At 47.0% G+C, this 20,576-nt stretch overlaps 1 protein-coding gene across 1 annotated transcript; it reads right to left on the reverse strand.

Annotated features, from left to right (window-relative positions):
- Positions 1 to 17,314: 17,314 nt before the first annotated feature.
- Positions 17,315 to 19,909, reverse strand: HTR1A (5-hydroxytryptamine receptor 1A). Its single transcript, XM_075527249.1, has 2 exons — positions 18,486 to 19,909; positions 17,315 to 17,369 (listed from the first exon to the last, which is right to left on the reverse strand). The coding sequence occupies exons 1-2, from the start codon at positions 19,573 to 19,575 to the stop codon at positions 17,362 to 17,364; spliced, it is 1,098 nt and encodes a 365-aa protein (XP_075383364.1). The 5' UTR covers positions 19,576 to 19,909; the 3' UTR covers positions 17,315 to 17,361.
- Between the last annotated feature and the right edge of the window lie 667 nt (positions 19,910 to 20,576).

The following is a 20,576-nucleotide window of genomic DNA, read 5'->3' on the forward strand; positions in this document are numbered from 1 at the left end:
CTCCGCAAACCTTCCCCCATGCCGTCTCCCAAGACACGGTAAGTGATTTACTCTTTTCCAAGAGATGGTGGCTCTATGTGTTAGCACGGGGCTGAGGAAGACACAGCGCAGGCGGTAAAGGACTCAGTCACAGACAGCACAGAGCTGGGTGGTGAGGTGCAGCCCAAAAATCATATATTTAAAATAAAAAAAGTCTTTCTCTTGCACGTAAACAAGCAAAACCTAAGCAAGACATTGCCACCTGCAAGGCACGGTGAGGAAGGAGCAGAAATACACGGACCTTGGGAGGGACAAAAGTTTGGCTGTTTGAGAAAAAATGCCACCCTAGGATGAACCTGTTTCAGCCTGTTGGGATGTGAAAGCCAGGTGCATGGAGCTCCTGCTTCTTCCACTTTTTGCCTTCTTACCCTTCCCTCAGTCTCATGTGGAGAACACCTTGTATAACTTTAATTTCTTATGTCTATACCCACTTCTTCCTTGAAGTCCCCTGTGAAGCTAGTGCTTCATTCCCCTGCCTGTATGACCTCTCTGATTCCTTATTTAGTCTGTGCCGCCATTTGGGTTTACAGCCTCCAAAGGTCTCATGGTCTTTTGGTTTAGGTATCCCACAAGCAGTACTGATAGATATGTCATTGTAGCTAGAATAGCAGGATTTCCATTATTTCCTCATTTTGCCTTGAATATAGAAAGGATAACTTTTTTTTTACAGACTTTTAATGTCAAGTTCCAGACAAACCACTGAGTACTTCCGTAAGACATTCCAGTAACAGTGCCTCACTGGCTTTAAAAAAGTCACTTCCTGCACTCTATTCATAATTTAAATTAAAAATATTGATTGTCTACTATGAGACCTAAAGCACCTACTTCTTATTAAACCTAATTAAAAAACATTATCAAAGAAGACTTGAAGAATTCAATCTTATTGGATTGATGGAAATTTCTTGCCAACAGCCTACAGCCACAGCTCGTTAAAGTGCTAAATCCTGTGGGTTTGGGGGCATCAGCACCTAGTTCTACAAGTTCGAAGCAGATATTTTCTTGATTTTAGATGATTTTAAAGCTGGATCATTTAAAATTGATCAACAGCGGGATCATTTAAAATTGAGAGCTTATTAGGAGCTGAAGGAAGAAAATACAGCACATTTACCTCCTATGCTGCATTAATGAGATGACAGGGAAGTATGTTTTCCAACCTAAAATCCTGAAGGATGTGATGACTGGAATTGTTTGGTTCACATATGTAATTTTCCTTGTAGAATAAGTTGATTAATTTTAAAAGCAAAATATTTTGATTACTTAAGAAATATCAAACTGCATATGAATTATATACAGTTATCATGTATTAAATGGATTATTTTCACAAAATTATTGTTTATAAATTAAATAATAAATTATTGAAATACATATTTGGAAGATGAAAAATTGTTATACCAATTTTAGGAATTGTACATGTTGATTTTCAGTCATGGTTTAAGTGAGTGATTCAAAATTAATTGAACTGGATTGAGTCACCTTGAATGTTCCACCCATTTGCTCTTAACTAGCTCATAACTGAGCCTAGACTTAGGAAACATATACACACATCAAAAGTTAATTAATTATGACAGACAGAACTTTCCAAATGTCCCTTCCTCTTCAATGCCTTTTGTTCCAGAAAAGTCTCACTTAGTGGAATCATTTGTGAGTGGATCTGTTGATATTTTTTCCTTTTGAACATATTTCCAACTAAAAAATTGCTATTATTTCCCCTTCATTTAACTTCAAGTATTTTACTTCATGGATGACCCACCCAATATTCAGAGAAGAGACACCAAAGCTCCACCTCAGCCCTGAATTTTCTAAGAGCTTCTTTATTTTTTGTCAGCGAAAAAAGTTTTGGCTATGCTAAATCTGCAATGTACAGTAGATTGCTAAGAACCTGATTTTAAAAAGGGAAAATGAGGTCATGCATCAACATTCTGCTTCATTTTTTTACTTATCTCAAAAGCTGCTGTACTATGTCCTTAATCCTCTGGGAATGGATGGTTGTTAACCATAAATTGTCCTTATATTTATAAGCTTTGCACTAAATACAAATTGCCTCCTTTTTTGGCATAATCTCTCCCTCCTTGAATTCAGTCTCTCAAAACAAAGCCAAAATTACCTAAGAATTCACATCTATTACCTGATTCATTATCTGTCTACTGCTAAGGTCTTTTCTAAATGGCTTCAATGGTATTAAAGAATCCATAGGTATTTAAGACAGATATAATTGGAGGTGTCAGTTATGGTCATTTAATAATACGCATGTCCTCCTTTTCATAGATAAACAAATGAAAGCTGGTAGCCTAAATTAAGATTTGCTTCTATCTATTCCCACTCCTGCAGGTACAATTATGCTTTATAGCTGGCTTGCCAAAACGTAGCACAGAACAGGCTGCCATAGCATTATAAGAATTTAACCAGGGAGACCTTTCAATTAATGTATAATTTTTATAGGTTCACTAGACGGGGGGAAAAGCTAACCTTAGTTTTCTTACAGAAAAAGAATTAGGAGTCTGCTAGATAGCCCTATCCAAAATACAGCTAAAATTTACTATGTTGTTCAGAAGTCCCTCTTTCTATTAAAACCTGTAACTGATGAAGTCCAGGCTGCTGGTGATAGGCAGCAGGCAAGCGTATGAGACCACCTTGCTTTTCTTTGTTAATCTGGCAGAATATTTTGGCTGTGCAAAGAATGCCCAGCTGGAGAGCAAATGCATGCCTGTTCTTGCCAAGGGGTACATCAAAGAGTACCTGTTAAATGCTTTGCAAAAGTTCACTTTAACTTGGTCTGTTGGCCTGCAGCCAAACAACACACTTGTTACGGATTTGGGCAAGAGAAAAAGGAGTAGCAAAGGGATAAGAGAATGAAGCTAATTCTTCAATAGAAAGTATTGAAGGAGACAAGCAGCAGTAGCTGTACGTAAAAACATTTCAGACAGGACATTTTAAAATTATGCATTTGTCTTTTTTAAATATCAGATGTGTAGATAGCAGCTCTCTGCTTTACTTCCATAAGATGTGTTTTCAGTAAACACTCAGAGAAATTATGGTACAAAGACTCAAGTGGAAAATTTGTTAATTTCTGGGTCACAAAGCCTGGGAAAAAGTCCCTACTTCCCCCATTGAACCCCTGCAAGGCTTGCTGATTTTTTTACTATATGAGGTACCTGAAAATACAAATGCCAGCAGGACTAAATAACAAGCATGGATGGAAATGTCCATTTATGGTGCTGCTTTGGTTCAAGCAGATTAATATGTGACTCACAGCAGTGCCCTGACCATTTCTAACCAGCTACAGGAAAGTCTAACTCATCTGACAACATTGCTTACTTTTTTGTTTCTATTTAAAAGACAAAACAATATGGAAATAACCCATCCCAACCCAAGACAAGAGAAACATCTACCTCTAAATCTGTTTTGCCATTTGCAACACTGTTTTAATGCTGTCTTCTCATGTTTGTTAAGTTACAGCAATGGATACCAACACAGCGGGCAAAAGCCAGGTGAAATCCCTGGCCCTGCCAGGCCACCTGCCTTGCCCAAAAAAAGCCCATCTCGGACCTGTGCAGCCACAGCAGGGATCGCTGGTCGCTGGGGGGCTGCCAGCAGGTGCCTGGGGTCATTGCACAAAGCTGGGGACAGCCAGCCCATGCACTGCTGTCATTGCACAAAGCTCTTCTAAAATGGAAATAGGCAAGAAGGAGGGGGAACAAAAGGTCAACTTTCTTGAGCAGTTCTTTTAACAATCATGGATTACCTTGGTCACCAATTTTATAGCAACTGCAGCCAGCATGTGAAGCTAATGTGTTTGTTCAAGTCACTGTATACCTGCAGCATGAGAATTACATGCTTTGCACTGGTTAATTTTTGTCACATTTTTTCCTGATGATAGCCTGTTCTATTTGTATTATGCAAAGTGAGTAAGCTTCCATACTGTACATAGCCTTCTTGCAACAAAATGAAAGTAGACTGGCATCATTAAATCAGCCTCATTGTCTTCATATCTACAATGATCTCATCTGACATCAGGGACTGTAACTATGCTGCTAGATGAGTTTCTCCTGCTATATTAGACACCGCTGATTTTCCTATTTGTTCCATGCTTTCTTTCACAGAAGAGAAATTGTTTCATTTTGTCAGTTAATGCTTATGGCAGAAAGCAGTTGAATTTGTTCAGGAAAAACAAGTCAAAATACCTCTGTATTCTCTATTCAGAAATCTACGGAGAGAGTGGAGGCTATTACTTTTTTAATAATTAATTCTGATGGCCACACATTTCTGAAAGCCAAAGTAATATATTCACGAGACTACAAAAAAACAAGACTGAATGTCCCCTGTCTTGTCCCTGTCTAGCAATTTATCAATCTGTGTGCAGTGAATCACTAGTGGGCCATAAATTATGAAATGCTACAACTGCAGAACATTATGAAAACACACAAACCTCCCTGCAAATGGGAAAGGAATAAAATTGGGGAAGATGAAAAGTAATAAACATTGAAAGTGTGCCAGCTTATATTTGGTTGAAAATTAACACCATGGTGTGAGCATTGGAAAAATGGTATGTGGGTTATTTTCAAAATAATTAGACCATCTCAGGTGATTTTTTACAAGTCTTAGGTGGTCCTTTGACCGATAAAGGCTGTGGAGCACCAGTAGTTATCACAGCCTTGATGGGAGCAGCCCAAACACAAAGGCAAGGGGTAACTCTGACCAGGTATGCTCAAGTGTTTGCTCCATTCAGATCTTGCTGCGCCTGCCACAGAGGCTCGATGTTGGGGTGAGAGGCATGCATTAAAGACAGATTATTAAAGATAGAGCTGCTGAATTTACTTGTTCTCTGTACTGGTCTGCCCTCATTGTGGCACAGTTTATTTTAGCTGGCTGAAATGGTCATTAACAGCCTTCAGCAATACCCACAGAAAGGGATGGAGTGGTTGCACAAACATACCGTGTACCTGAAATATATTATGCAAAAAAACCCAACATTTGCATAACTGAGAGTAAGAGGTTTTGTTCCCTTTTCTTATTTACTTTTATTTGTATATTGCTAATACGATCTTGTTAATAAGAATGTTCAGAGAAAGTTTGTACAATTTTATACCAGTGCTAACAGTTGACTTTGCTCCCATTCTGAAAGCTCTTAAATGTTTTACAGTGCAACCCACAAGGCTTTGCAAACAGGAAAAGAGACTAAATTAAGATAAATTGTCATTTAGTCGTGTGCAAAGATCTGCATTTGGTTAAGGGAAATCATTAACAGGTTGTTCAACATCACATGAATTAAGGTATCAGGCATTTATAGATAATATACCTATAAACAATAATTAAACGTGACTAACTCCATTGTTTGTTCTTTTAGTTTTGCTCACACAGATAACTAACATTCATTTTAAGCGTGTTTTATACAGCAAAAAGAGGACATATAAAATTAGGAGTCATATGAAACATAGAGCTGGTTAATTCTGTAAAAACCTTTTTTACAAATAGTCATACTCTGAACTGTAGCTCTTACACCACTCTTAACTAGCTGTTGTGGACATCTGTATCAGCGGAGCTTTTGTGTGACCATTTGGCAAAGGACAACTCCTCCCACAGCAGCAGGCACTGCACCTGAGGAAAGAGCATATCCATCCACAACAGCCCGTCTGCTGCTGCCACCCCTCCGCTGCTGCTAAACAGTCTTCTCTGATCCTGAAGCAGAGCCTATACTAAGTGACATGGGCAGTCAGCTGCACCCACAGATGAAGAACAGGAGATGGGCAACGCCAGAGTTCATGAACACCCAAAACCAGAATGTGTTCACCAAACGCTTAGGAGAAAGTGCCCAGTGTGGCTTTCCAAAGCCAGTGGCAATGCTACAGCACCAAGAAGAGATGGGTGGAAAGATGGCATGTAGTACGTTAATTAATAGCTTGTGAGCAGAAAAAAGAACTGAAAAATTCTCAATATTTAGTTCACAATGACCAGTTCAACTTTGCTTCCCAGTAAAACACATATCTCCACTTCAACCACTGTATGAAAACACATAAGGAAAGCAAGTACTACAAGTGCTCAGTTTCCATACCATCCTGCTCTGGAAACTACCACTCCACCCCAAAGCTGCAAGTCGTAAAACATAGATGAAGAGACCTGCACTCTGACCAGCTTTCACTGAAGTGGCCCATTTTAACTGACCTCTCTTAGATTTTTACAGGAGGGCACTTTTGATACACCACTACCTCAGAGAGCCCAGATTTGACAAAGTGTTCCTGGAGGAAATACCTTCTGGCCACTTACCAGCCCTCCTGTATAATGAATACTCTTTGCAAATGACTCCTGGTTACATGGCACTGCAAATCCCATACAAAGGAACTTCACTGAACTGTAAAGCAGCCTTACCTAGGATTAAAACTGAGGGACGTGGAGGTTTAAACTAATGGTAAACCTTTAAATTATGCAGCTTCAAGACACTAGAGTAAATCTGGATACAGCAACGTGAAGCAACTACTCGAACGTGGTGCCTTGACTTCCTGGGCAAACAAATGATAAAATACAACCTAGAGAGGTCTACATTCAGCTGCCATTCTAGGTGGAAAAATACTCCCCTTGGTTGTTTCTTTTTCAGACACCTCCCTTAGATCCAGCTTCTGACTTGTGCAATTTACAGTTACAGCAGTTTTGTACTAAAAACGTAAGACTTCAAAGCTGGGCAGTGTAGCACATTCATCAGAGTCTGTGTCTGCTGGCATACAGATAGCCACGCAGTTCAGCCAACCTTATATTGAACCCATTTGAATTAATGTGGTCTGACTGTCTGTCTGCCAAGTCTTGCAGTCATAAGCCTTCATCCAAACTGTGATAAGTGGAAGAGACTAACTGGATCCCGCTCCAGATACAATCCATTCGTCTCTAAGGGATGTATTCCAACCTGCAGGATATCACACCCACGGAGAACTCAAGTGTGAGCATCTATAACAATTGCCATAGACAGTAAGCTGAAATGCATATATATATATATATATGTATGTGTATATATACGCATACATATATATATATGATTTTACAATGCTTCCTCTTCACCAACACAGTGATTGAGAGATAGCCCGGGTCTGTCGGTAGAAATAGCTGTGTAAAACTGAGGTTACCATGATAAGGCTGACAAGTAGAAAGAGAGAAACCTAAAGAGCCACAGGCTCCTGGTTCAGTGCAGGCAGATAGCCCAGCTCTCTGCCTTTATTTGGCACTTAACTAAACTATGTGATTCTCTCTTGCCTGAACATTGGGCACTGCATCTGAATAATTCCTTTCCTAACATTTAGCAACAGAGTAAGAACAGCCTTCCTCCTGGTATTAAACCTTCTGCCACTCATCATAGCCATAAATGTTAAGATGAAAGATTTTGCTCTGGTGAAAGGATTTGGTGTTTTTTTCCAGCGTGTCCTGCTCCATCTTGCCCCCTGAGACTTCTCACCAAAAATTCTTGTAAGCATATTTGGGTATCTACAAGTGGACTGAGCCACAGGCATTTTGCCTTGGGCATCACTATTGAGACCTGTTTCATCCACGCCATGATTAACTTCCCAATTTTTATTAAGTTATATCTTTAACATATAAAACCAATAGTAGAAGGGCACTGTCAAAACATTTTTTAAAAATTAATTCCATCTGATTTTTTAAAATGCCAGCATGAATGATGTGTCTGATAACTGATGCTTATTTCATCTAATGCTAGTATTGAGTGCAATAGGGGAGTTCCCTACACCTACTCATTCTTCCTTCTTCCAGAGACTGACTATATCCCAGGCTTGTTTATCATTTGAATTTCATCCTGCTGCAATACATTTTTTATTAAACTTTTGCCTGGTTGGGGACAGGGATGAAGTGCTGATATTCTCCTGCATTCCTTCCTGCTGCTCTTGTGCACACTGAAAAAAACCAAACAAATAAAAAACCAGACAAAACAGAGGAATTGTGATTCCTGTCAATTTTCCTATTTTGATGGGGAAATAGAAGGAAAGGAAGAAGGCTGCATGGACTGTCCTGGCCATTGCTGGTATCAAAGGATTAAATATGACTTGCTTGCAGTGCCTTGTGATTCTGATCACAAGAATATCTTCAAGCTTCAGGAACAACAGCCCTTTTATCAGTCTTTTAGGGTTTTGAGTAAGTTCAAGCCAAAACCCATTTTCTACTGGAACTGCTGCAGGTCTCTTGCCCTTTTGACTGCCTCCTGATGAGCATCTAATCAGCCCCACAGCACAGTCAAACACCCTTCACCAAGAGAGGCCCAAAGTGCTACCACACTTGTGATGAAATAATATCTCGATTAGAACTAGGTGATTCTTTTTTTTAAGTAATGCAAATATTTTTTTCAACAAAATTGACTGAATTAAATGCATATTTGTAAATTTCAAATTACAATTTCAACATAAAACAGAAATAGCTACTTTTAGATTTTGAATTCAGGCTTCCTCTGACATGATCCTTTTTTTGCTTTTATACCTGCTTCCTCAGGAGAAGAAGGATGAAGTTGCAAAGAAGGAGAAACATTTTGTTTTGTCCCTTCCTCTTCCTTTTCAAGGCACACAGCAGGTGCACTCTATATTGACCTTTGTAGTCTTCAATGCCAGGGGTACTTCAGCTGTCATACCTATGTCTTAGCCTGAATAGGTCTTATATTCTGCGTTTATTTAAAATTTACCTTGCAGAAGACCAGCAGCCAGCTGTGCAGCTATCAGTGCCTTAAGCTCAAGAGCAGGACAGTCTGGACCAGGATGTAGCAACCATGAGTATAATGATGAGCTGCACTCTGTGTGTGACACTCTGGGAGGAATCCAATGTGCTGGGTTTCAGATGCAAATTCTTTAAATTAAAGTGCTTTCTTTGGGGCTCTAATACAACAAAGACAAGGTTACATCCTTTGGAGAAGCTGGCATGTTTGTGCAAGCTTTCCTGGGGAATGACATCCAGAAGAAGACATAACCAGTCAAGTTTATAATAAGCAGCATGTGGTATGGATCCACTCTACAATCTTACTGACAAATTTTCATTACAGCAACTACTATCCCTATTCATAAGCAGTGATGCCAAAACCCAGTAGCCTTCCAGAATAATAATCATAATAACTGGCTTTAGAACTGTAGATTTACCAGGTTACTTCACGACACAAAATGGTAAAACTCTACAAGTTCTTTTTACAAATCCAATGAAAAGAAAAAAAATGCAAATCTTTATTCTGACTGTAAAGACTTCTACTGGAGATTATATATGTGAATTATTTTGCTCTCTATCGTAATCTACTCTGTATTACATTATTTCACATTACTATTACTGCTATTAATCTTCTGCTTACAATAAATCCTAAAATCCACCGAGGAAAGGAAAGGAAAAATTCAATTGCTCAATAAACAGGAAGCTTTCCATGCAAGGAGAGTGCTGACCATAACCACCCTTACTTGTTGAAACACAGTAGTAAAAGTTGACTGAATGATGAGTGAATTTACATCACTTTTTCTTTCTCTCTCTATTTATCAAAATCTGAAGGAAGTTCTTAGAATGAAACGTAATTGTTTCTCCTTCCGAGGCATATGTCACTATCCTTTGCCTTTTCTGTTTTGGTAAAATATAGCTACAGAAATTAAAACATTTCCAAACCGGAGAGGTGAGTCATGATTGGGACTTTAGGTATTTGAGTGAAATAAAAAAAGGTCTATGTAACATATCAGAAGGCTATTGAATTTCTCTGCTCGTTGCCATGCAGGTGCATTTCTGATTACACCATAATCCATTGCTAGTTTTCTCTCTTAGCAAGTTATCGCCTTTGTCTTCAGCAACCTAGCAATGTTTCCTAGGGCAGCGCTAGACTCATTTGGATGTCGCAAATAGATAAAAAACTTGTAAAAACAAGTCCTACTCATTTTTTATTTACAAAACACTTCAATTCCAAATGTAATTTACCTATTTATTCTTTGCATGCTTTTCATAAATATTTTCCTTTATTGCAATTACTTGTTCGGGTACGTAAATCTCTTACTTTACAGTGGGAGTGATGCAGTTTTCCGTGGAAGGCATCACAACACCAATGCTTAGCAGTGGGTAAGTACTGCAGTATCCTACAGGTAGCTGGGAACTGTGCAAGAAATTGTGCTCTCAAAGCAGGTCCCTTACGCAGCTGCCCACGCCTAAGGTGATATCCCTGCAAAGGCAGGGGCTGAGCCCCTGCGCACTTCAGGGGTGGGCGGTGGAGAGGCACATCTAGAAGTGCTCATCTCTCCTGTAAACAGCACTGCTGTCTCAGAAACTCGTGCCTGGGCAGTAATTTGATGGGGAGAAAACAGTTTAGCCAAAACACCGTTTTTGTATAAAATACATGATGTTTTTAATGAGATACTGTAAAAGTCTATAACAGTGGTACATTGTTTCAATTCTGAATGTGGTTAGTGCCTTTTACATGGCTATTTTCACATAATTTCATGATGTCAATATTAGCAATGTATTATAGGACATAAACTGTGTCTATGTCATAAGTCACTAAACACAGCTGCTACTTTGTATTGCTTGAAACATTTTTCTCCACTGAGTGGCTCATAAAGGAGATTATTAAATATAGGTAAGACAAGCTGTTACCTGTCTTTCATTTTAATAACTTAAATATTGTTTTTGTATTGTTACAGTGACCTTTTATAACAGACCACATTCTGTTGCGATGCTGTGAAAACTTGTAACATTCTCAAAAACATTCCACACATATTTACTTAAATTCCATAGGGAAGCATTTTTTGGCCTGTCTCTACTAAAAATGCCACAGCTCTATATGGGGGTTGGTGGAGGGACAGAGAGTGCTTGTTATCCTCTGTTTCCCTTGCTGAAGCCAGACTAGAATTTGTGCAAATCTGATTTTTTTAAAAGTTTCATGGAACTGCACAAAGAAATCAGGCTTCAAAGACAGATCTTACAGTAATTTCACTGTAGTAATTTTGAAAAACTAGAGAACTTTTACCCAGCAATTTTGAGCAATTGGCTGACTTGCCCACAGGAAAGGGGGGAAATAAATTCTGAGGGCTACTGAAAATGGCATTTTCAGGCAACTAGCGCAAGGATTTTCACAATACTGTCTGTAATTGAAGTACAGTGGGGAAAATTGCCTCTTTGACCTGTATGGTGTTTTGATTAAATGTGCGTGCACTGAACTGTGACAAATAAGGTAGCATATCACCTGGCTCAAGACATAATAAACTAAATTCATGCCTTCTGCAATTCTTCCGAAGACAGCAGTATTCTTCAAGGGACAGGCTTGATCCAATGAGTTTCCTGACTTTTTTTTTTTTTCTCTATCTGGGTGTTTCTTCCTTGGCACATAAGATGGCTAAAACAGGGTATTATGCCTTGTGAGGAGAGCTTTGAACCTGGGAGTTCCCAATTTTACCTCCAAGTCTATTGCCATCTAACCACAAATGCACATCACAGGAATAAAGACAAACGTGATATTAAAGAAAATAGCTGTGTATCTTAAATATAACTCTTATCAAAAAGGACAATCTCTGCATCTATTTTATAGTTAAATGGGCTTTGCTGATTTGTTATAGGTAGTTTCCCCTCTTAAAGGGTAAGAAAAAGCCAGAGTCTATAAACATTGCACACTCTTGGACATCAAAAGTAGTGAACCAAGCCCAACCCAAAACTGTGTTACTGTCCCACCTACATTAGCTCTCCTGAAAGCATGAATTACATTCATGGATACAACCAGCAGTTTTCAGCTCTCCTCGGCCAGAACCGCGGGCACTCCAGGGAGCCCAGACAGTCAAGGCTGTTTTGAATAGAGACGACCCCTCGCAGATGTGTGCCAGTAACTCAGTAGCATCAGTTCCAAGGCTTGAGCCAGAGCCTGGGAGAGAGCCCATGGATGAGCATTCAAAGGCAGGAGGAAAAGCCACCTGCCTGGCTTGCACAAAGCTGGCAGTAGCTCTTAACACTGGATACAATAAAGACAAAGAGCAAAGTGTGCTGGAGGCAATTTTCAATGGGCAGGTTGACCAGATAAGACCCTCTTTGGCTCAGTACTGGCCTGGCCTGAGGTTTACAATAATCTGCCCAGTGTGATGAGAGCAGTCGTCTCCATTTCAGGAGCAGAAATTCCTGACACTGCTCTTCAGTGTCAAGTCTCCTCTCCAAAAGCAGGCTGAGCTGATTCTCTGTCCTGATGCTCTCACTTTCTGACTGCTCCTTTCTTGCCTTCAAGAGACTGCAAGTGCCAAAAAACTCCTCCAGGGCAAACCCCGAAGACTATCACTGGCAGGTCTCCCCCAAGAGAGCCTGGACAGACCCATGTGAATTGCCCATGCTATTCACCACATATGGAAGCTAGAGAAAGAGGATGGAAGAGGATGGAAGCTGAAGGGCCGTCAATTTGAAGGCAACACCCAGCCTGGCATTTTATCTGCACTAGACATGACTTTTCCACAATCTCTGCCTGAGATCAGCGCCTGGATGACAGGCAGCTGGCCAAACCTGAGTCCAGGCAACACCTCTGAGTGTGGTCCAGGTGCTGTATCTGATGGTTCAGGTGTCTATCTTCAAAGCCAAGCCAGCTTCACTTCACCTGGCAGTGTTCTTCCAAAGCCCACCTAGAAATAAACGTCTCCTGAGCTCTTGACTTCAAAGACATAATGTTTACATGTCAAATTTAATAGCTTCCCAAATATTTCACAACTCACTTTGGTTCAAAAGACTTATGCTTGGACCACAGCAGTTCAAGCAGAGGACCATTGTATCTATTTTCTTTTGTTACTGGATAGTTTAAAATCATAACCAGCCACTTAGATACCAAACTGAAAAATGGCGTTTTCCTTCTGAGCCACTTGAACATAAGACTATAGCCAACTCCGTCCTACCAAGCAGATTTCAGTTTAAAGATTAGATTGCGCATGACATTCCCTAGTGAGGGTATGTGTGAAATGGTATAGCATATGCTGTATGATATTCACTCCAGTCTGTTCTGTACACAAACCCTTAGGCCTACGTCCGCCCGCCAAACCAACGGCAGTGGGATTGCTAAGAAGTAGGAACAAGGTACAAGTTAAAATAGGCCACAGATAACCCTTTAGCTTACATCATCCTGTGTGTAAGTTACGTTTCAGCAGAGTGGGTGTAAATAGCTCTGAAATGTTAAAGTCGATTTGAAAGGATTATATTGACTCTGCCTAATAGCAAAAGATGCTTCAAGTGCTGTTTAGCACAAACAATAAAACAAGATGTTATTACAGCAGGAGCAGATACTGACCTCTGTTTGTGCTGGCCAGCATTTTCATTACGAGACTCTTGTGCCTTGTTCATTTGTCTGTCAGTTTGTTTGTTTGTTTGTAAGAATATTTTTTTTCCTTTTTAAGATCCTCACTATTTTCAGCAGGTCTGTGAAGCTTGCAGGAACCATCTGGATGGTCATGTGCCTTTTTCTCATTTTTTTGTAGTCCTATCAAATTTTGTTCAGGTTTAGTAATTTTTAAAATACTTTATAATCCATCTGTTTCCAATCCCTCATCTACATTCTGCAGGACAATGCTGACAGCCTGCCAAACTAACTTGGCACAGACATCTGCAAGGCTGGGGTTTGTGGCCACATGTAAGTATTTGTAAGGGTTGAGTAGCCAGTCCTCTGTGTGCCTGAGCATTTGCCTTTTCTCTTAATTGAGAGAGGTATGAAAACACCAACAAATCTTCTGTCACTCACTGCCCAAGTCAAGAAGCCACCCCATTAAGTCAAATAGCGTAGACTACATTCTTGATATGGAAAGGATCACGCACCAAAAGTTTTTTGCTTCCAGTCCCACAGAAAGAATTTCATGCTGCAGAGTTGCCCCTCTTTGTGGCTGGAAGTCACACTGGCTACCCAGAGAGAACTCAGAGAGAACAGAGAGACTACTCCTGAGAACGGGAGCTCAGCTGTAGGCGGCAAGGTAAGGTGAGACTCACAGCAACATATACCCAAGCAGGGTGACCTGGGCTGAGATCCAGAAACACAGAAGACACAGTATTTTTTGAAAGTATGAGAGCAGTGATTGTTTTTAGATTTCACAGAGCCACGCTAGGACTGTTCGCATGCTACATGATAGCCATGTTGGATTTTCTCCAGCCACATCCAAAGAGGTAATAGTCACCCTTACTATTAAAATTGCTTCTCTGACCAGCTATGAAACAGAAATTCACCCCCAGCATCCTTTTCTGTTTCTTCTCTCTGAGGGATTTATTTCTTGGTTATGTGTTTTAATGTAAGATTCACAGTGTTGCCCTGAGCAATGTTTGAAACTGCAGATTCTAAAGACGAGATTTTTAACTATGGGAAGATTGGGGGACATTTATTTGGGGGATTTTGTTGTGGTTTCTACCAGACCTACAGTATGTTTCTGTCGGGATGGGAATGTCAGTGCAAAGTAGGGAGTCTTAAACATTTTATGGGGGAGATTTCTACTCAAACAGATGAAATTGCATGGTCACAAAATCCATTTTGCAGTTTGACCAAATATAGATTATGCCAGCATGTCTTTCCCTTTTTCCTACCCCTTCACCTCCCCAGCCTCGGCCGTAAGTACAGTGGGCCAGTGTAAGTGTGCTTGGATTGCTCTGCCAGTACTTCTTGTCAGATGTGTGATTCAGACCCAAATTCAGCCTGGACTGGAGCCACAGAGCAAAGAAAATTCAAAGTTATGAAACTTTCTTCTCATTTTACAGAAGTTTAAAGAAGCATTTTTAAAGGAAGAAAAGGTTAAAGCCTTTATATCTATGCCCATTTGATATTCACAATTGACTCAAGTTGTTAAAACTCAATTTTCTGCGGCTCTGTTTAAAACGTAAAACCTTTTGCTTTCTATTTGGATTTTTCTTCTCTGCTTCACTGCTTGAGCTTCCACAGGTCCTTTAAACCTGAAATGAAGCTCTCTAAACTGTGAGGAGGTTGCTCGTTAGTGGAGCAAATACAATACTGCAATCAACCACAAATATTGACTTAATATGGAATTGATTTCTCCGTTAAAAAACCCCACTATATCCTCTGTTTGGTTGGGGTTTTTTAAACTTAGTGGAAATCAAATTAGGAATTTGAAAACTAGAGCACAGAATCAAAACGGCCCATCTTTTAAAGCAGGCCGTTTCCTCCACATTACAGAATTTAATACAAGGGAGGAAAAAGAGAAGAGACAACAGAAGGAGTGAGAAATGTAAAACTGTTCAGACAAATGCTGTCCCCACTGAGGTCAGGGGCGATATTTCCGTCGCGGCTTGTCCAGCGCCGCGGGCCGGGGAGCATCCCGGCATCCCGGCATCCCGGCAGGGGATGCGGCGAGAGCTGCCCGGGGCACCAGGGTGCCGGCCCGGCGCGGGCGCCTCCGGGGTCCGGCTCGTTCGGCCACGCCGCGGGCCGGGGAGCGGCCGGAGAGCTCTTTTCGCCGCCGAGGAGAGGCAGAGAGCCTCTCTGCCGGTGGCGGTGGCGGTGGCGGTGGCGGTGGCGGGCACCCAGGCGCCGGTGCCCCGCGCCGCTCCCGCGGACCCTCCGCCCGGAGGAGGGTAGCAGGGGTCTGGGGACCGCGGTGCAGGGGCCCGGGGGTCCGCGGTCCCCCGCGTCCTGTCCGTGCAAGGAGCGGGCGCCCGCACGGGGAGACAGGCGGCGAGGCTGGAGGGGGACAGGCGTGCCTCGCCTCCCGGCGCCCGCCGGGGGGATTTGCGCTCCCGAGCTCCGCAGTTCCCCCCGCTCCCGCCCCGGCCGGCAGCGGCACAGGGCGGCTGGGGCATCTCGCAGCCTCGGGCCCGGGTTCGGGGGCCGCGCCCGTGCTCCCGCCATCCCTCGCCCTGCAGCGGGGTGGGAGGCAGATTAAGGGGGCACAGGAGCTGCACCCTTCTTGCCGCCTTGCCTGATGCGGCTGCGGGTGGGCCCTGCCTCGAGGTCCCGGGACTCTCCGCGGCGTCGGGCGGTCCCCGTCCCGCATTCAGGCGCCGGTCCCCGGGGCGCAGGGCGGGACCGTGCGTGGTCTGTCGTGCGGGGCCGGAGGGCGGCCACGCTCTCCCAGCTGGGATCGTTGCCGAGGAGTTTGTTGCAGGAAGGTTTGCAAACAAAAAACCAAAATTTTAAAGGGCAAAACGTGCAGAAACGCACTTGCAGGAGTCGGCGGGACTCGGGGGAGGAGGCGGCGAGAGGAGCAAGCCCCGCTCCACGGCAGCTCTCCCGCCGCACCGAGGCGCGTCCTCCCGTGGCGGCGCGGCCGCGCGCTCCCGTCCCCGCTCGCGCCCCCGCCCCGGGGCGCCCGGCGGCTCTGCCCAGCACGCACCCCCGGCGGGTGGGGCTCCCAAAGTCACAGGGTATCCGAGCGCTCCGGGGAAGTTTCGGGTCCCTAATTGCTGCAGGCTGACTCTTCTGACAGGCCGGCACTTAAGGAATATCTAGGACACGGGTGGTTAGGAGTGATCAAAGAGGAGGTAAGATCAAAGATCACTTTAATTGCGAAAATGAGGTCAAATAAGATTTTCAGAAAATCAGCTATATATCTGAGGCTGTCAAAAGCACTATTGTCATTTAATGTAAGCGGTTGAAATTCAGAAATGACTGGACACTTACATTCACGTGACGCACAGATTTAACATTCCCTTTTTCCTACAGGTAACACAGATTACACAAAAATAAACAGGAAAATATATATATATATATATATTTGGTCAAGCATTCATTTCAGGCAGCCCGTCGCAGAGGTACGCGGCAGCCGGCCCAGTGCCCGTACCCGGCCCGGCGCCATCCCCCCCGGCCCGAGAGCGCCAGTACCCCGCAGCCGGCGGGAGAGCCAGGGGCTCGGCAGGAAAGGAGCGGGGTGGCAGGGCGGGCAGGGGGGCTGTGCGGCGGGCAAGGCTGTCCTGCCGCCCTGCTCCAACCCCGGGCCAGGCGGGGAAGGGGAAGCACCCCAGGTTTCCTGGGGTCAAGCATCTGGGATTGACGGGGGGAGGCTTGAGGAGCCGCCGCGGGGACCAGTCAGGCCGGGCTTGGCTCTCCCGGCCCTTGGCATCGTAGTGACACTGGCTGCTTCTGGCCGTGGCTCTCAGCTTGCGGGGAGGGTCGTGCTTACCCCCGCCGGGGCTGGCCCGGGGGAGGAGAGAGCCTGCCCCGTCCCAGCCTGCGCCGAGATGCCGCTTTCGCCACCCGCGGCTACCGCCGGCGGATGCTGTCAGCCCCTCCCCTACTGCCACGGAGCACATGGCAATGTTTTGGTTGATCGGTTTGGTTCGTTTTATTGTTGTTTGTTTGTGCAGTTTTTTTTTTATCCCCCAACAAGATGTGCCGCAGCTGGCTGCCTCTGAAGTATCCCCAACGTCTCCGAGAAACTTTCAAGCGGCTTCAAAACAAGGAAAAAAAAAAAAAAAAAGAAACGCGACTTCGCAGGCTGCTTCAACTCCCTGTGCCGCCGAGTGCGCGGTGAACGCGAGGACAGTCGCGCAGCGCCAAGCCTTTCCTTGGTGGGAAACCCTCGGTCGAAGGCGTTTAAAAAAAAATCTCCATAAATGAGGCGTGCGGTTGGGGTTTAAGCCCCATCACCTCCCCGCGCTGTAACGAAGGGAAGCCCGATGAAGTGGAAGGTCCTAGCATAGCAGGAGAGCTGTTAGACACACGTAACGCAGACGGGGATGTTGCTGGAAGTACCTTGCAAGGTTACAAAACGCTCTCTCTTTTCCCCCAAGAAAATCTACTTCGTGGTTTCACAGCCCGGGAAGCGAAGAGCCCAAAGCCCCTTCCTCCACTCGGGGAGTCGCCTTCAGCCTCCGTACTCACACCGCCAGACCGAGGTCGGACTCTAAGCCCCCCGCCGTCTCCTCGTAAATCCAAGAAAAACCCCCGACACGGAGGTTTTCTGCATAGGGTGGTTTATTTTTACCGATGCTACTCGGGCAGACCTGTGGTTTACAGCGACCACAAGCAACGACCTGCAAACCCTAAGTCTACCCAGAATGGTGGAGGGGTGGAAGGGAGGCGGGAGCGCCGGCGCCCGGCAGCGGAGCCCCGGCGAGGCCAGGCGAGGCGAGGGCGGCCGCGGAGCCCTCCCGGTCCGGGCATCTCCCGCCGCCCCCGGTGGAGCCCTGCCCTGCGCTGCGCTGCCCTGCGCTGCCCTGCCCTGCCCCGCGGGGCTTGTCCGACGGGCGGAGGAGCGATGGGGTCGGGCGCGCTGCGGAGGGGGGTCCCGGAGCCCCCCGCCCTTATGCCGGCGCTGGAGAGGGGCTGGGCGGGGGGCACACTGCGGCGGGGGCCAGGCGGATGGAGCGAGTGGCAGGAGCCCCCGCTGCCCTGTCCCCGAGGGGCGGGCTTCACTGCCTGCAAAATTTGCACTTGATAATTTTCTTAAAAGCACTTTGGAAGTCTTTGTTGAAATAGGCATAGATGATGGGGTTGAGGAGGGAGTTGGAGTAGCCCAGCCAGTTGATGACTGCCCCCAGCCACTCGGGCATGTAGCACTTACTGTCACAAAAGGGCAGGACCAGCGCCACGATGAAGAACGGCAGCCAGCAGAGGATGAAGGTGCCCATAATGATGCCCAGGGTCTTGACAGTCTTCCTCTCCCGGGACAGAGCCATCCTCCGCTTGGCCTCCGTGTTCTTCTCGTTGCGCCTCTCGAAGGAGGGGGGCGGCGGGGAGCCGCACGCCTCGCTGGGCAGCGGCAAGTGAGTCTTGGAGGAGCTGTTGCAGCGCTGGACCTCGATGATCTCCAGGGCGGCCCCGTCCTCGCCCTGCCGCACCGCGCCGTTGACACAGGCACCGGGCTTGGGCTCCACAGTCCGCCGCCAGCCCTTGCCAGGCTCCCCGTTGCTTTTCTTCTGCAGGGCGGCCGGGGAGAGGGTGAGGCAGGTGTCGGCGATTTTCTTCTTCTCCGCTTTCTTGACGGTCTTGCGGATCCTGAAGCGGGCCGCCTTGAAGATACGGCCGTAGAGCACCAGCATGAGGAGGAGTGGGATGTAGAAGGCGCCGAAGGTGGAGTAGATGGTGTACCCGTGGTCCTTGCTGATGGTGCAGGCGTCGGGATCCGAGCGGTCCTCGGGCGTCCTCCAGCCCAGCATGGGCGGGATGGATATCAAGAAGCCGATGAGCCAGGTCAGGCTGATAAGCACGGCGGCCCGCCGGGGAGTCCGCTTGTTGACATAGTCGATGGGGTTCGTGATGGCCCAGTACCTGTCCAAGGCGATGGCGCACAGGTGCAGGATGGAAGAGGTGCAGCACAGCACGTCCAGCGAGATGAAGATGTCGCAGATGACTTGCCCCAGCGTCCACTTGTTCAGCACCTGGTAGAGGGCCGCCATGGGCAGCACCAGCACGGACACCATGAGGTCGGTGACGGCCAGCGAGCCGATGAGATAGTTGGCCACGGTTTGCAGGGAGCGCTCCAGGGCGATGGCCGCGATCACGCAGGCGTTGCCGCCCACGGCGCACAGGATGAGCGTGCCCAGGAGCAGGGAGGTGAGCAGCTGGTAGCTCAGGGTCACCTCGGCGAGGCCGGGGCCGCCTGCCCCCTCGGGGGAGCGCTCTGGGGAGGTAGTGTTGTTGGCCACATCCATGCCGGGCGGGGGGGTCGCTTCAGGAGACGGGCATGGGAAGAGGCGCCGGTCTCTTGTGCGCTCCCCTGGCAGGAGGCATCGCCGCCCCGTGCGCTTTGGCCACGCCGGGCACCCCCCCCCCCCCGCCACCCCTCCCTCCCCTATATAGCGCGGCGGGAGGCGGCCGAGGCTCAGAGGACGGCGGCTGGTGGAGCCGCCCCGCGCCCGCCCATCCCCGCCGCCTCTGCCCAGCGCGCAGCCCCGGGCGGCGGGGGAGGCCCTCCCGCCGCCGTTCGCCGAGCTGCTGCCCGTCGCTCCGCCGCTCTCCCGCGCCGCTCCTTCCTGCTCTGCCTCTCCCCTCGCTTTCTCCCTCCCTCCTTCCCCTCCCCTTCCGTCCCCCCCCCATCCCGCCCTTCCGCGGGGGGGGGTCTCGCTGGGTCGCCATCGTTCCCAGGCGCCGCCGGCGAACCGGGCGGGCGGGCGCCGGTGTCCGTCACTCCCCGCCGCCCCCTCCCCGCTGGGGGGGACATCACAGAGAAACCCACCACGAATCCCCCCCCCGCCCCGCAAATCTCTTTCCCGGAGCTCCGCCCCGGGCAGCGGGTGCTCTGGGCTTCCCCTCGGGACCGGTGTCGGGGCTTCTGCGGGGGTGCGAGGCGGGGGGGAGGCTTTCTGTGGCCAGGCACTGTCGGCTGCGGCGGGAGGCACCGCACACCCCAGGGGTGCCTGCGACCGAGGGGTGCTGGGGCGGGTGGCGCCGGGGGTGCTTATCGCCACCTGCAGGCGGGCGGCGGCGGCCCGAGGGCGCGGCGGCCGGGGGGGCCTCGGTCGGGCACGTCCGGCTGCGGGGCCGGCGGGACTTTCTGCGGGGCTGCACCCTTTCCCCCCGCCCGTCCGCCGTTCTGGCCGCAGCGGGCACGGTGCTGCCGGGGTTGCCCGGGGAGCAGCACCAGCCATGCCGCCGTGGGTGCATGGAGAGAGGGATCACGGGCAGCAGTGCCGCGTGGGTGTTTCGGGAGGGA

Source organism: Mycteria americana, chromosome Z (genome assembly GCF_035582795.1).
Source record: "Mycteria americana isolate JAX WOST 10 ecotype Jacksonville Zoo and Gardens chromosome Z, USCA_MyAme_1.0, whole genome shotgun sequence".
NCBI classification, from domain to species: domain Eukaryota; kingdom Metazoa; phylum Chordata; class Aves; order Ciconiiformes; family Ciconiidae; genus Mycteria; species Mycteria americana.

Bases quoted from the DNA above. Each gene is read 5' to 3' on its own strand.
- HTR1A (XM_075527249.1), bottom strand. From the start codon at position 19,575: ATGGATGTGGCCAACAACACTACCTCCCCAGAGCGCTCCCCCGAGGGG.